Genomic DNA, 12970 nt, shown 5'->3' on the forward strand with positions numbered 1-12970 from the left:
TTCATAAAATCATAGAATCATAGAGTTGGAAGAGACCTTATGGGCCATCCAGTCCAGCCCCCTGCCAAGAAGCAGGAAAAAAGCATTCAAAGCATCCCCGGCAGATGGCTGTCCAGCCTCTGTTTAAGAGCCTCCAAATAAGGAGCCTCCACCACACTCCGGGGCAGAAACTTCCACTGCCGAACAGCTCTCACTGTCAGGAAGTTCTTCCTAATGTTCAGGTGGAATCTCCCTTCTTGTAGTTTGAAGCCATTATTCCGCATCCTAGTCTCCAGGGCAGCAGAAAACAAGCTTGCTCCCTCCTCTCTATGACTTGCTCTCACATATTTATACATGGCATCATTTTCCTCTCAGCCTTCTCTTCTGAAGGCTAAACATGCCTGCTTCTTTAAGCTGCTCCTCATAGTGCTTGTTCTCCAGACCCTTGATCATTTTGGTCACCCTCCTCTGGACACATTCCAGCTTGTCAACATCTCCCTTCAATTGTGGTGCCCAAAATTGGACACAGTATTCCAGATGTGGCCTGACCAAGGCAGAATAGAGGGATAGCATGACTTCCCTGGATCTAGACACTAAACTCCTATTGATGCAGGCCAAAATCCATTGGCTTTTTTTTGTCGCCTCATCACATTGTTGGCTCATGTTTAACTTGTTGTCCACAAATACTCCAAGACCTTTTTCACACGTACTGCTCTCAAACCAGGCGTCCCCCACCTTATGCATTTCATTTTTTCTGCCAAAGTGGACTATCTTGCATTTGTCACTGTTGAACTTCATTTTGTTTGTTTTGGCCCATCTCTCTAATCTGTTAAGATCATTTTGAATCTTAGGACATAGTACAAAACCATGATATTTAAGGTGGAATCCTAGCACTCTTGTTTTGTAATAGTGCCTTGTTCTAAGGTGTCTGTGTTGGATCCTTTCTCCAAGTTGGCCCTTCAATTCCAACCAGTGAGAAAACTCACGTCTAGTAAATGGTTGCCATCCACATAGAATTTAAGCAGACAATAGGTGTTTAATTTTTTTATTTTAGGTCCTACTGGAACACCAAGACCATCAACCAGAGCCAAAAAGGGCCTGAATGATGAGTTAGGTTTTACAATAATCCTCATTGATTCACAGGGGTGACACTAGATTGGACTACCCTTAGCATTGTGGTCAGGATTCTCTAAGCACATTCTGAATATAGAATGCTATTTCCATATGTAAAGTGGAATTAATAATAAAGATCTGTGAGAGGGATGCTGGATCTTTCATCTTCTGCATCTTATGGCCTTGCATATTGCTCCTCTAATGACTTTTCCCCTTATGTACCCAAGCTGGTGAAATACTGTATTCCTGCTCTTTTCAGTCTGCCATCTCGTCTGAGCACTGACTCTGGTGGAGAGGGAAATTCCTTTGCTTAATCATTATTTAAAGCCTAACCTCAAGAGGGCTGGGCAAAAGATGAAAAGCTCCCCAAGGCAGAAGAACTCCTCCTCCTTCTCCTCTTCTCTTTTTTTTCCAGGCTAATTTCCATTTAAATGTCTGAAAACTGCTGCTCACAGCTATTGCAGACTTTGTAGTTAGTATGAAGTCTCCCTCTGATGGGGCATTTCAGCAACTTGGCAGCTGCCTGCTAAGAAGAGCTCCCTGCTTGGCTATTCTCTCTGTTGAACATTTCCTATCTGTCGGAAAATGACTCTTACCTAGTAGCTTCCTAACAGACTGAGCCAGATAGTATTTTGTGGATGACATGAGGCAGAATATATCAGGGCGAGAGGCAAAGGGAGGAGACATTGATTTATGGTGACCAATCCTGAACTTCAATACTTCGATGAGAAGCAGAAGTTCTAGGTTGCTGGCTCACTTACCATATGTCTTTACTCCCAACCAAAGCTTTTTGCAAAGCCTTTGGAATCTGTACGAATCTTTGAGGAGGTGTTTAGGATGAGGAAGTTAGATGATGACCAGGAGGGTTCTTCTGCATGGACCTGGTGACCAAGTTCCCTGATGTCTGCTCTGCTCCTGGTTTGGGCTGTGCTTCTGCACTTGGGAATTGAACAGTCACTGGGCAGAGGAGGCAAGTCATGGGACCACTGCACAGGTAAGCACTGCAGATAGGAATATGCTAATCTGTGCATCTCATTCTCATCTCTCAGAATGCTGCCAACGTTCTCATCCTAGTCTAAAGCTCTTTTAATCTTTCTCCTATCTCCCCTGTAAGGAATTTTGTATATTGTGCATATTTTAATTCAGCACTTTTGTGTGTGTGCATTTTTCCTGTGTTCATTGTATTTTGTTAATGTACTTATGCAAGACAGTGGGCTTGTGCACATATTGGGAGATGGGGTCAACCAGCATAGTGGTGAAATGGGCATTTCTAGTATCTGGCAGGGAACACTGATCATCTTCGCATAGAGCTTTGGTTGGTCACTAGGATGGAATGTAATCTGAACCCTGAGGCACCAAGCACATGGAGGAAACCACTTCTACAAGGGTTGCTGAATGTATCCGTATATAAGGTGCCTTGGATAATTCCTCACACAATCTTATAAAAATGTGCCCAGAATTATATGGGCATCATGATGTTGATAAGCTGGAAGGTGTCCAGAGGAGGGCAACTAAAATGATCAATGGTTTGGAGAACAAGCCCTATGAGGAGTGGCTTAAAGAGCTGGCCCTGGGCATGTTTAGCCTGAAGAAGAGAAGGCTGAGAGGAGACATGATAACCACATATAAATGTGAGAGGAAGTCATAGGGAGGAGGGAGCAAGCTGGTTTTCTGCTGCCCTGGAGACTAGGACACTGAACAATGGCTTCAAACTACAAGAAAGGAAATTCCATCTGAACATTAGGAAGACTGTGAGAGCTGTTCAGCAGTGGAACTCTCTGCCCCGAAGTGTGGTGCAGGCTCCTTCTTTGGAGGCTTTAATCAGAGGCTGGATGGCCATGTGTCAGGGGTGCTTTAAATGCAATTTTCCTGCTTCTTGGCAGGGGATTGGACTGGATGGCCCATGAGGTCTCTGTGATTCTATGATTCTATGACCCAGTTGGTTCCTGGTCTGAGGCATTACATACTTTATCTCCTTGCAAGTCTCCTGAAGTGCAAAACTGGTGCTTTCATGGGGAATTTTAAATGTAATGAACTCTTTTTCCATCTCTTGCTGGGACATATCGGTGGAAATCTTTAGCAGCATTTATGAAGGTGGTTGGAGTGGTTTGGTTTGACCACACTGTGATACACTGTAAAGCAGAGGCAGGCAAAATGCAGTCCTCCATATGTTGGACTGCACACTGGAATGCCTTTCTCATAGGTCCTAGCCAGCAAAGAGGGATGATGGGAGTTGTCATCTGACAACATCTGGATAGTCACACTTTGCCCACGGTTGCTTTGATGCATGTGCTGTTCTAAATTTGAATGCATATTTAGATTGCAAGGTCCCAGGCATGGCCAGCTGAACAAATAAATGGACTCCAAACAATCATTCCACTCCTCTGAATGGTATTATAGCATGGAACATAAAAGGGGGAGTCATCTGCGAGCTTTGAGCAGCACTTTGCCTCTTCATCAATCAGCACATGTCTGTTGAAGGAAAACAAAATGCCACTGTTACATATCCTTGCTTGGTGTTGTGTAACTTGGTTGCCCTGAGAGCAAAGAAGCTGGAAATTGGAGTAATTTCACTTGCTCGATGACTCAGTTCTTTTGCTGGAAGGACAGCAAAGAAATTACACAGCATAACTGAAAAATCACCACTGCTTCGGGCTTTCCTATTTCCACTTCTATGTAAGATGTAGAGAAACCTTGTACAGAAGAAAATGTACTGACAAAGTTCACTGTTTTTGTTATGATGGACGTTAAATGGGATGTAGGTAATGCTAACATTCTGCCATTGCAAACCTTTTCTTGCTTGCTGAATATCCATCTTTATCATTGCTCAAGTGTCAGAGACGCCATTGTGGCATAGAAATGATCTCATCACATGGGGCTTTTGCCCCGTCCTACAACACTTCCAGGACAGAGCCAAGACGGAGCCCGCCACGATGCAGGGCTACTTCTAGTGGGGCTCCATCCTGGCTCTATCCTGGAAGCATCATAGGACAGAGCCCTGAGAACACGGGTGGCTACCCGTGTTCTCATTACCTAAGCTGGGGGCACAGGGGGAAGCCAGGCAATGATTGCCCCCCCCCCAACCATGTGATGGGGAAGGGGGTGATGTGGTGCACGGGTTACAGTTTTCCTTGCTGCCGAATGGATTTGCCCCACTGCCGGATGGATTCCCCTGCTGTCCCCTGGCTTGAGAACCTCCATGTGACAAGGTCCTTAGACTGGTCTGGATGTGGGACTCACACTCTAGAAGACCAGGTTAAAAATGGCATAAGAAAGGTTAGAAACAGCACACTGAAAGGTTAAAAATGGCAAAGTTTCTGTAGTATAACAACTACTTTCAAATTAAGTACTGCACAATGAAACAGGAAGTAATACTTTCAAACCGGGACAGATTTTCTTTCCAAATTTTGTTACATAATGTAATGGTTTCTCATTATGACAGTGTTTCTCAACCTTCCTAATGCCACAACCCCTTAATGCAGTTCCTCATGTTGTGTTGATCCCCAACCATAAGATTATTTTCGTTGCTACTTCATAACTGTGATTTTGCTAATGTTATGAATCACAATGTAAATATCTGATATGCAGAATGTATTTTCATTCACTGGACCAAATTTGGCACAAATACCCAATATGCCCAAATTAGAATACTGGTGGTGTCGGGGTGGGGGTGGGGGGGAGTAGATTTTGTCATTTGGGAGTTGTAGTTGCTGGGATTTATAGTTCACCTACAATCAAAGAGCATTCTGAACTCCAACAACAATGGAATTGAACCAAATTTGGCACACACAACTCCTATGATCAACAAAAAATACTGGAAGGGTTTCGTGGACATTGACCTTGAGTTTTGGAGTTGGAGTTTGGAGAGCACTGTGGACTTAAACAATGATGGATCTGGACCAAACTTGGCACTAATACTCAATATGCCCAGATGTGAACACTGGTGGAGTTTGGGGAAAATAGACCTTGACATTTGGGAGTTGTATTTGCTGGGATTTATAGTTCACCTACAATCAAAGAGCACTCTGAAACCCACTAACAGTACAATTGGGCCAAACTTCCCACCGAGAGCCTCAATGACCAACAGAACAATACTGTGTTTTCCGATGGTCTTTGGTAACCTCTCCGACACCCCCTTGCCACCTTCCAGTGGTCCCGACCATCAGGTTGAGGAATGCTGCATTATGAAGACCCCAGTTGAGTTTTTAATTCTTTCTTAAAATGATATACTTCCTTTACCAGAATATTTTTATGTGCAGTATAGCCCTAGCTTCAAAGCTCTGTTCAAATGTTTATGCTAGCATGGGGCTCTTCCCTTTGTAAAATACCAAAACACTGGACTTTGTTTGCAGGTGTTGCAGTTTGTTATTACGTAAAATTCTTGTTGTTAATCCAAACCATTAACTCATATTCTATCTCACTGTTAGTTTTTTAAGTTGGTAATTTTAATCTTAACTTTGCTTATCGTAAATAACAGCAAGGCTGATGGGAAGAGACATTTAGCTGTAAATTGAGGCATAAATACAGATGATACCCGAATTTCAAATGGAAATGACAAGAAAGATAATATATGAGTTCACATTTATCTTTAAGTATAATTACATCTGTTAGTAATTATATGTAAATATAATTACAGCTAGGCACACAAAACAAAAATCTACAAATGCACCTTCTCTTGTGAAATTAATATATGTTGAGCATCCCTTCCCTGGAATTCCCAAATCCAAAATACCCCAATATCCAAAATTGTCCACATTGGAGGCTAAAATGATTACATCTTTTTTCTCTTTAAACTTCTTTTGTCATGGAAATAAGTGCTCACTTATGGATTTCCAAAGTGATATTGATTGTTTTCCCATTTTAATCAGTTCAAACCAGCCATTAAAACTTACAAATATTTGGGCCCTTCCAGACAGGACCTATATCCCAGGATATGATCCCAGGTTTTCTGCTTTAAACTGGATTATATGAGTCCATACTGTCAGATAAACTGGGATAAACAGAAAACCTGGGATCAGATCCTGGGATATAGGGCCTGCCTGGAAGCATGAGAGATGTTGTCGAAGGCTTTCATGGCCGAAATCACTGGGTTGCTGTGGAGCCCCCGTTAGCGCAGTGGGTTAAACCCTTGTGCCGGCAGGACTGAAGATTGACAGGTCGCAGGTTCGAATACGGGGAGAGAGTGGATGAGCTTCCTCTGTCAGCTCCAGCTCCTCATATGGGGACATGGGAGAAGCCTCCCACAAGGATGGTAAAACATCAAAACATCCTGGCATCCCCTGGGCAACGTCCTAGCAGACGGCCAATTCTCTCACAGCAGAAGTAACTTGCAGTTTCTCAAGTCACTCCTGACACCAAAAAAAAACCTGGGTGGCTGTGAGTACTCCCAATTATTATTATTATTATTATTATTATTATTATTATTATTATTGTTTACCCCCTCCTCCCTGGACATACAATTTATACAATAAATTACAGAAATTATATTTGAAATTTCCAGATAGTGTCCTTCAGGGTCTGGGAGGATGATGAATAGCCTCTGGAAGCATACACTGCTGTTGTCAGCTCTCCATTGTCCTCTTGCCTCTGACTGACAATAGAGGAAGAACTGCAGCAACAAAACACTGTGGATTCATTTCTAGAGAATTAAAATCAGTATTTTCCAACTGAATGCCTTGGTTGTTGGGGGGGGGGAGAGACATTTACATCTCCTTCATTGAATGGATAATAACTGTATATTTACTTCACTGAAGAAGATGATAATTCCGAAAGTTCTCTTCCAATTAAAAAAACCAAGTATTTGTTTTGAGGCAGTAATAGTTAAGTTGTAGCATGGTGGACGATCAATATATTTTTCAATAATTCACTGACAGTTCCAGAGATTCATTTAGAAAATTAAACTTAAACATGTTAAACAAGAGAATCCATCCAACTGCACTTAAATCTGAGTTGAACTGATCAAAAGAGTAATGCCTTTGGAGAAGTGCCTCTGCCTCTTAAAGCCTGGCACACTTGGCAGCCAGGGAACAAGACGGCTGATGGATATCTGGCACAGCCTGGGTGTTTTGCATGTACTGACAGTGCCAGGCCCAGCTCTTCACCAGTGTGCTCAGAACCATGGAATACCTCTCCCAGTCAACTTGGCAAGTGCCTCTTTCAGTTGCCAAATCAACCCCCTGCTCTGATTTGTTGCACAACACAGCCACCTGACATTGAAAGGAGGTGCACAGGTTTTGTATTACACAAGGCAAACTCATTTTGCTTTGAATACACAAAGAGCATGGCTCACACAGACCTACCATTGCTAATGTGGCTTTATTTAAACTAATATGAGACTATAGGCCCTTCCACACAGCCCTGTATCCCAGAATATGAAGCCAGGAAATCCCACATTATCTGAGTGTGGACTCAGATAACCCAGTTCAAAGCAGATATTGTGGAATTTCTGCCTTCATATTCTGGGATATAGGGGCTGTGTGGAAGGGACCTATGAAAAACAATTTTATTTGCAGTATTATCAAAACATGAAAAGTAACCATTTTCAATTAATCCCGTGTATTTCATTTGGATGAGTCAAGGGAGACTCTTGGTGTGCTTGTTTGTTTATAGTCATTTTCTTACAAAGCACCATTACAGATTAGGGAGGGGGGAAGATTGTGGAGTGTGAAAGGCAGCATGCGCATGGCGGTAATATCTATCTTGAAGATGGATAAAATCCAAATCATTATGTTCCAACACATTTGAGGTGGTTAAAAAAATAACCTCTGGAGATGCATGTAAGCTCTTATGACGAAGAGTACAAACCACAGTGATTAATATCTTGAGGTTACTCATGATGAGTAATTGGCAAAATGACTTTATATACAGGAAAGGTTGTGCTGTGAGGTGATTAACTAAAACCTGAGAGGATGAAGAAAGTGAGCGCAGCTATTGGTCGGCATGGCTGTGGAGATCTAGGGTGTGTAATTCAAAAAAGTAACTTTCCTACACAATGGCTGGTATCCTGTTAGTGATTTCTGCATGCATAATGGCAGCTTAGTGAAAGAAAAGGTTAAGTTTTCCCCCTGACTTTAAGTCTAGTTGCGTTCAACTCTGGGGGGTTGTGCTCATCTCCATTTCTAAGCTGAAGAGCCAGCATTGTCCATAGACACTTCCAAGGTCATGTGGCTAGCATGACTGCATGGAGCACTGTTACCTTCCTGCTGAAGCGGTACCTTTTGATCTACTCACATTTGCATGTTTTTGAACTGCTAGGTTGGCAGAAGCTGGGCCTAACAGCAGGAGCTCACCCCGCTCTTCGGATTCAAACCACCCACCTTTTGGTCAGCAAGTTCAGCAACTCAGTGGTTTAACCCGCTGTGCCATCAGGGTGTAAACTGCAGCTTACATGTGTGCAAACCCTTTTGCATGAGTAAACAGAGACCATTCTCTTCCCCTTGCACTTTCTCCTAAAAATCCTCACTGTCCAGCAGCTGTCAAATCCCAAAAAGGGGTTCCTTCTGCTCTTTCTGATTGGTTGGGGGAAAGCAGGGCAATTCAGTCCCTGAAGATCTGGGTGCTCCTAGGGGAAGGAAAAGGCATTTCAGTGCATTTCATTTGCAAACACATCCTCCTTTCTTTCTTTTCCCCAATCAAACTGAGTCCATCTGCTTCTCCAAGGTCTGAATTGCTTCCCTTTCCCTTCTCTTCAGTAATTGACAGCTGCAAGGTTGTGATGATGGTCAGGTGGTCAGAGGATATAAGATTGACAGAGTAACACAGAGATGTAGGACCTCAGCTCTGTAATATACCTGTCCCATTAGTCATTTTGACTGGGGAATTCTGAGACTTGTGCAATTCAAACGTGTAAATTACTATTTGCAATCCAACAATTAATATTTCCACACTTTGTAATCAAATTGACCTAGCAACTGTTCTTTCTGCCTGTCTGTTCGACAAGGAAACAGTAGTAGTTTCTGCCAACTACTCTGCTTATTTATTTACTTACAGTATTTATATTCCACCTTTTTCACCCCGCAGGGGACTCAGGGCGGATTACAATCCGCATATACATGGCAAACATTCAATGCCATTAGACATACAACATATATAGACAGACACAGAGGCAATTTAACAGTCCAGCTTTCTGGCTTCATGAGGGTATGCTCAATTCTGGCCACAGGGGGAGCTGCCGCTTCACCATCCACTTGTAACACCGAGTCCTTGATGGAGTACTTCCTCATTCTTATGCACACTACTGGAAGGATTTATGGTGTCGTAAATTAGTTAAATTAGCCTCCCCACATAAAGAGGTACCTAAATTTCCTACTTGACAGTTGTAACTGTCTTTCAGGCTGCATAGGTCAACAGCAAGCTAGACTATTAATGGGCAGGAGCTCACTTCAACCCATGCTGGCTTCGAACTCATGACCTCTCGGTCAGTATTGATTTAATGCAACTGGCTACTAACTACCTGTGCAACAGCCTGATCTGGTCCAGATAAAAATGGTACAAGCCAACACTGTGGCTACAAACATGCTTACTTTTGGTGACCTATTAATTATTGTTTACACATGGGCAAATTACAGAAGCTTTGGGAGCATAAACAATGTGAAGACAGTGAAGGGCTTTGCAAATCAAAACTGGTATTTCACCTATGAGCACCTTTACCTCATTTCCTCATTTCTCCTGTTCAGGAGCTCCACAACAGAAGATACTTGTGGATTGTCACATCATCAGTACCTTTCCCAGCTAAGGGAAATTAGATATCCAAGTACCCTGAGAACTTTTGAAAATGCTGCCCCAGGCACTGCCTTGATCTGTGTGATGTGCCCATTCTCATATATTTTGTAAATGGCGAGAAAGGATCTAACCAGAATCCTCATGGCATGAACTGCCAACGTTCTCTCAAGTACTGACAGCTGCTATTCATTAATATGATCCCGTCTAATCTTTGTTTGGCTTTAATCATTAAAAAAGGTTTGTTTAACATGGGAGATGAAATGAAAAGGACTGGTTTGGCTTTTGATTTTACATTGGTGTAAGAAATCGACTCGTTTATTTGTGGAAAATGTCTACAAAACATAGTCCGAAAACTGCTTGTATTCATCTACCACATCTGTCCTTCTACTGAAGAGAAAGCTTTAATTAGGGGCCATTTCACATTGCACAGTTATAGCACTTTGATACCACTTTAACTGCTACCACTACACCCAATGGCATTCCAAAGTTTTGGGGAGGCATCAAAGCTTGGTAGCCAAGAACTATAAAAGCTTCTTCTTTAAATGTAAATCGCAGGATTCCATAGGACAGAAGCATGACAATTAAAATGGAATCATAATGCCCTACTTGTGTAGCGTAAAAGGACACTAGATGAGTATGAGGAGCATAGGCATCCAGGAGAACAAGTTCAGTTTTCAAATACAGCATTGTTATTCGATGGATTTAGATATCACCTCCACATTTGGAAGTTCTGATTTATGAGCATTAAAAGAAATAACAAGACAAAATACACCAAACTAGGATTTTTGAATGAAACCTGATAGAAAGCTGTGTTGCCTGAGTTAGGAATTCCAAATCCCAAGAGGAAAGATATTTATCTGTACACCCAAATATCTATCTATCTATCTATCTATCTATCTATCTATCTATCTATCTATCTATCTGGACACACTTCCCCTGTACTATAAATTGACACTTGGAAATAGTAAATTAGTAAGACTGACACCCCAAATAAGAGTGTGGCCTTAGTCCTGTCCTATAGATAGGAGTGATATAATAAGAAAATATTTGTCACTTTTAGCACTTCAGTTAGTGTTTTTATCAGGAATATTGGGACAAGATCACTATATCCTTTTGATTCTTAGTAAAGGTAAAGGTTTCCCTTTGACATTAAGTCTAATCATGTCTAACTCTGGGAGGTGGTGCTCATTTCCATTTCTAAGCCAAAGAGCCGGCATTGTCCGTAGACACCTCATAGATCATGTAATAGGTACCGCCGGAGTGGTACCTATTAATCTACTCACATTTGCATGTTTTCGAACTGCTAGGTTGGCAGAAGCTGGGGCTAACAGTGGGAGCTCACCCTGCTCTCCAGATTTGAACCACCAGCCTTTTGGTCAGCCCAGGCCCGTAGCCAGGATTTTGATTGGGGGGGGGGGGGACTGAGTTTGGTTCGGGGAGGCTGAGTCTGAGTGAAAAAGGGTCTATCCTAGCAAACCTTTTGTATCATTACCCCAATATCCCCATGCATATGGAATATATTGAGCATGGTGATCAGATAATGATATGAATAAACATCACAGTCTAAATAATGTACCAGTAAGGCCTTCTCGCGGACCACCATGAGAATTTGGGGGGGGGGGCTGAAGCCCCCAAGCCCCCCTCCCCCCCCCCCCCCGGCTACATGCCTGGGTCAGCCAGTTCAGCAGCTCAGTGGTTTAACCCACTGCGCCACCAGTGCCACCTTAAAAAAAGTTAATTGAAATGGTGACTTTTAAAAAAGGAAACAAAATACAGAGGCAGCACACATACATACCAAGCCCCCGGTAAAGCTTATCCATTACTAGATGCCCTACAAAACATTATGCATAACCAGTATTAAAACATGAGTATTTCCCTTTGTTGCTAAACAGATTTTGTGTTGCTGGTGTTTTCATGGACCACTGCAGACTTGCGTTAGCTGGCATAACAAAGCTGAGATCTGTACTTAGCAGATGTTTTCTGTCAAAGCGACTTATCCCTTATGTTTTTTTTTTTAAGTCCCAGTGTTTTCCTGGGGCTACTCCTGTCTCTTGCTTTCTTCTGTGAAGAATGTGAATGCTTTGGAAGCTGTGTGTCTTTGCGGGAGTGTATGTAGACATGGCTGAGTTTGTGCAGAACAAAGACAGCTAGGCTAGCAGCCAATTCCCTAGAGTCTAAATGCATTTGGTAATACTAACATGGTTAGATAATTTTCTGAGTGTGATATTCAAGTGTGTCCAGAGGGTTCACAGCCTTTAGTCTATTCTTAAATGAAATCAGATCATCTGTGGTTCCTCTGGCAAATAAGGACAAGGGCTTGTCCTATCATTAAGTAGTATAAAGCAACAACTTCAGGCAGCAGATGTTTTAGAGGACAAAACATTTAGGTGAGTCTCCCATCCATTCTCTTGGAGGACAGTGATATCTTTGCCAGCTGACTTGTTTTGACCCTTAATAAGGCTGCTTCCTCTAGGTATCCTGTGGGAAATTTTGCCAATATAAAAATAGCACTCAGGTGGAAATTGAGTTGGCTTCTCAGTGTGGAATGGGATGGGCGAGGGAGTGCCATCTTATCTATCACCCGAGGCAGCAAGATGTCTTCAAACAGTGCTCTGTGTTTCCAAACCTGCCTCTACAAAAGTCTAATGGATTATCTTTAAATGTTAAACATCTGTTGCAGATCAGCTTTCACTTTGTCAAAATGAGTACGTACATGTATAGGAGTAGACACATGTTTTTCATACACCCACCTGTAACAGGCTTTCACAGCATTGTTCCTTCTGCATCTGCCAAAAAGGGGACAAAGGATAACGATTGGCACGAAATTGCTGTGTACGAATGTATCCATATACACTGGGCTCTTTGGATGTGAAGGATCTGGTTCTGTGATTTCCAGTGGTTGGCATTTAATAATATGGGGTGTGATCATCCATGGGGGATTTTTTTGAATTCATGGTGGGTCCCAGCACTGAACCCCCATGGATTCAAAGAGCCCACTGTAGTGCAATTTTAATAATAATTGCTAGATTTTGATGGAAATATAGTGTGTCTTACTAGAGAGAAGCTATCTATGACTAGGGGAGCCATGTGGTACAGCTATAATGTATTTTTTAAACCCACAAAATTTAAAAAACTTGGCATTATACTAAATGTCCTT

At 42.3% G+C, this 12970-nt stretch overlaps 1 protein-coding gene across 1 annotated transcript in view; it reads left to right on the top strand.

Annotated features, from left to right (window-relative positions):
• Window positions 1-1569: 1569 nt before the first annotated feature.
• The window catches only part of TSPEAR (thrombospondin type laminin G domain and EAR repeats), a 41274-nt gene continuing 29873 nt past the window's right edge, over window positions 1570-12970 (top strand). The window contains exon 1 of the mRNA XM_060768023.2: window positions 1570-2086. Within this exon, the coding sequence (XP_060624006.2) occupies window positions 1993-2086 (94 nt within the window). The 5' untranslated portion in view covers window positions 1570-1992. The remainder of the gene's footprint in view (window positions 2087-12970) is intronic.

This window comes from Anolis sagrei, chromosome 3 (assembly GCF_037176765.1).
Source record: "Anolis sagrei isolate rAnoSag1 chromosome 3, rAnoSag1.mat, whole genome shotgun sequence".
NCBI lineage: Eukaryota > Metazoa > Chordata > Lepidosauria > Squamata > Dactyloidae > Anolis > Anolis sagrei.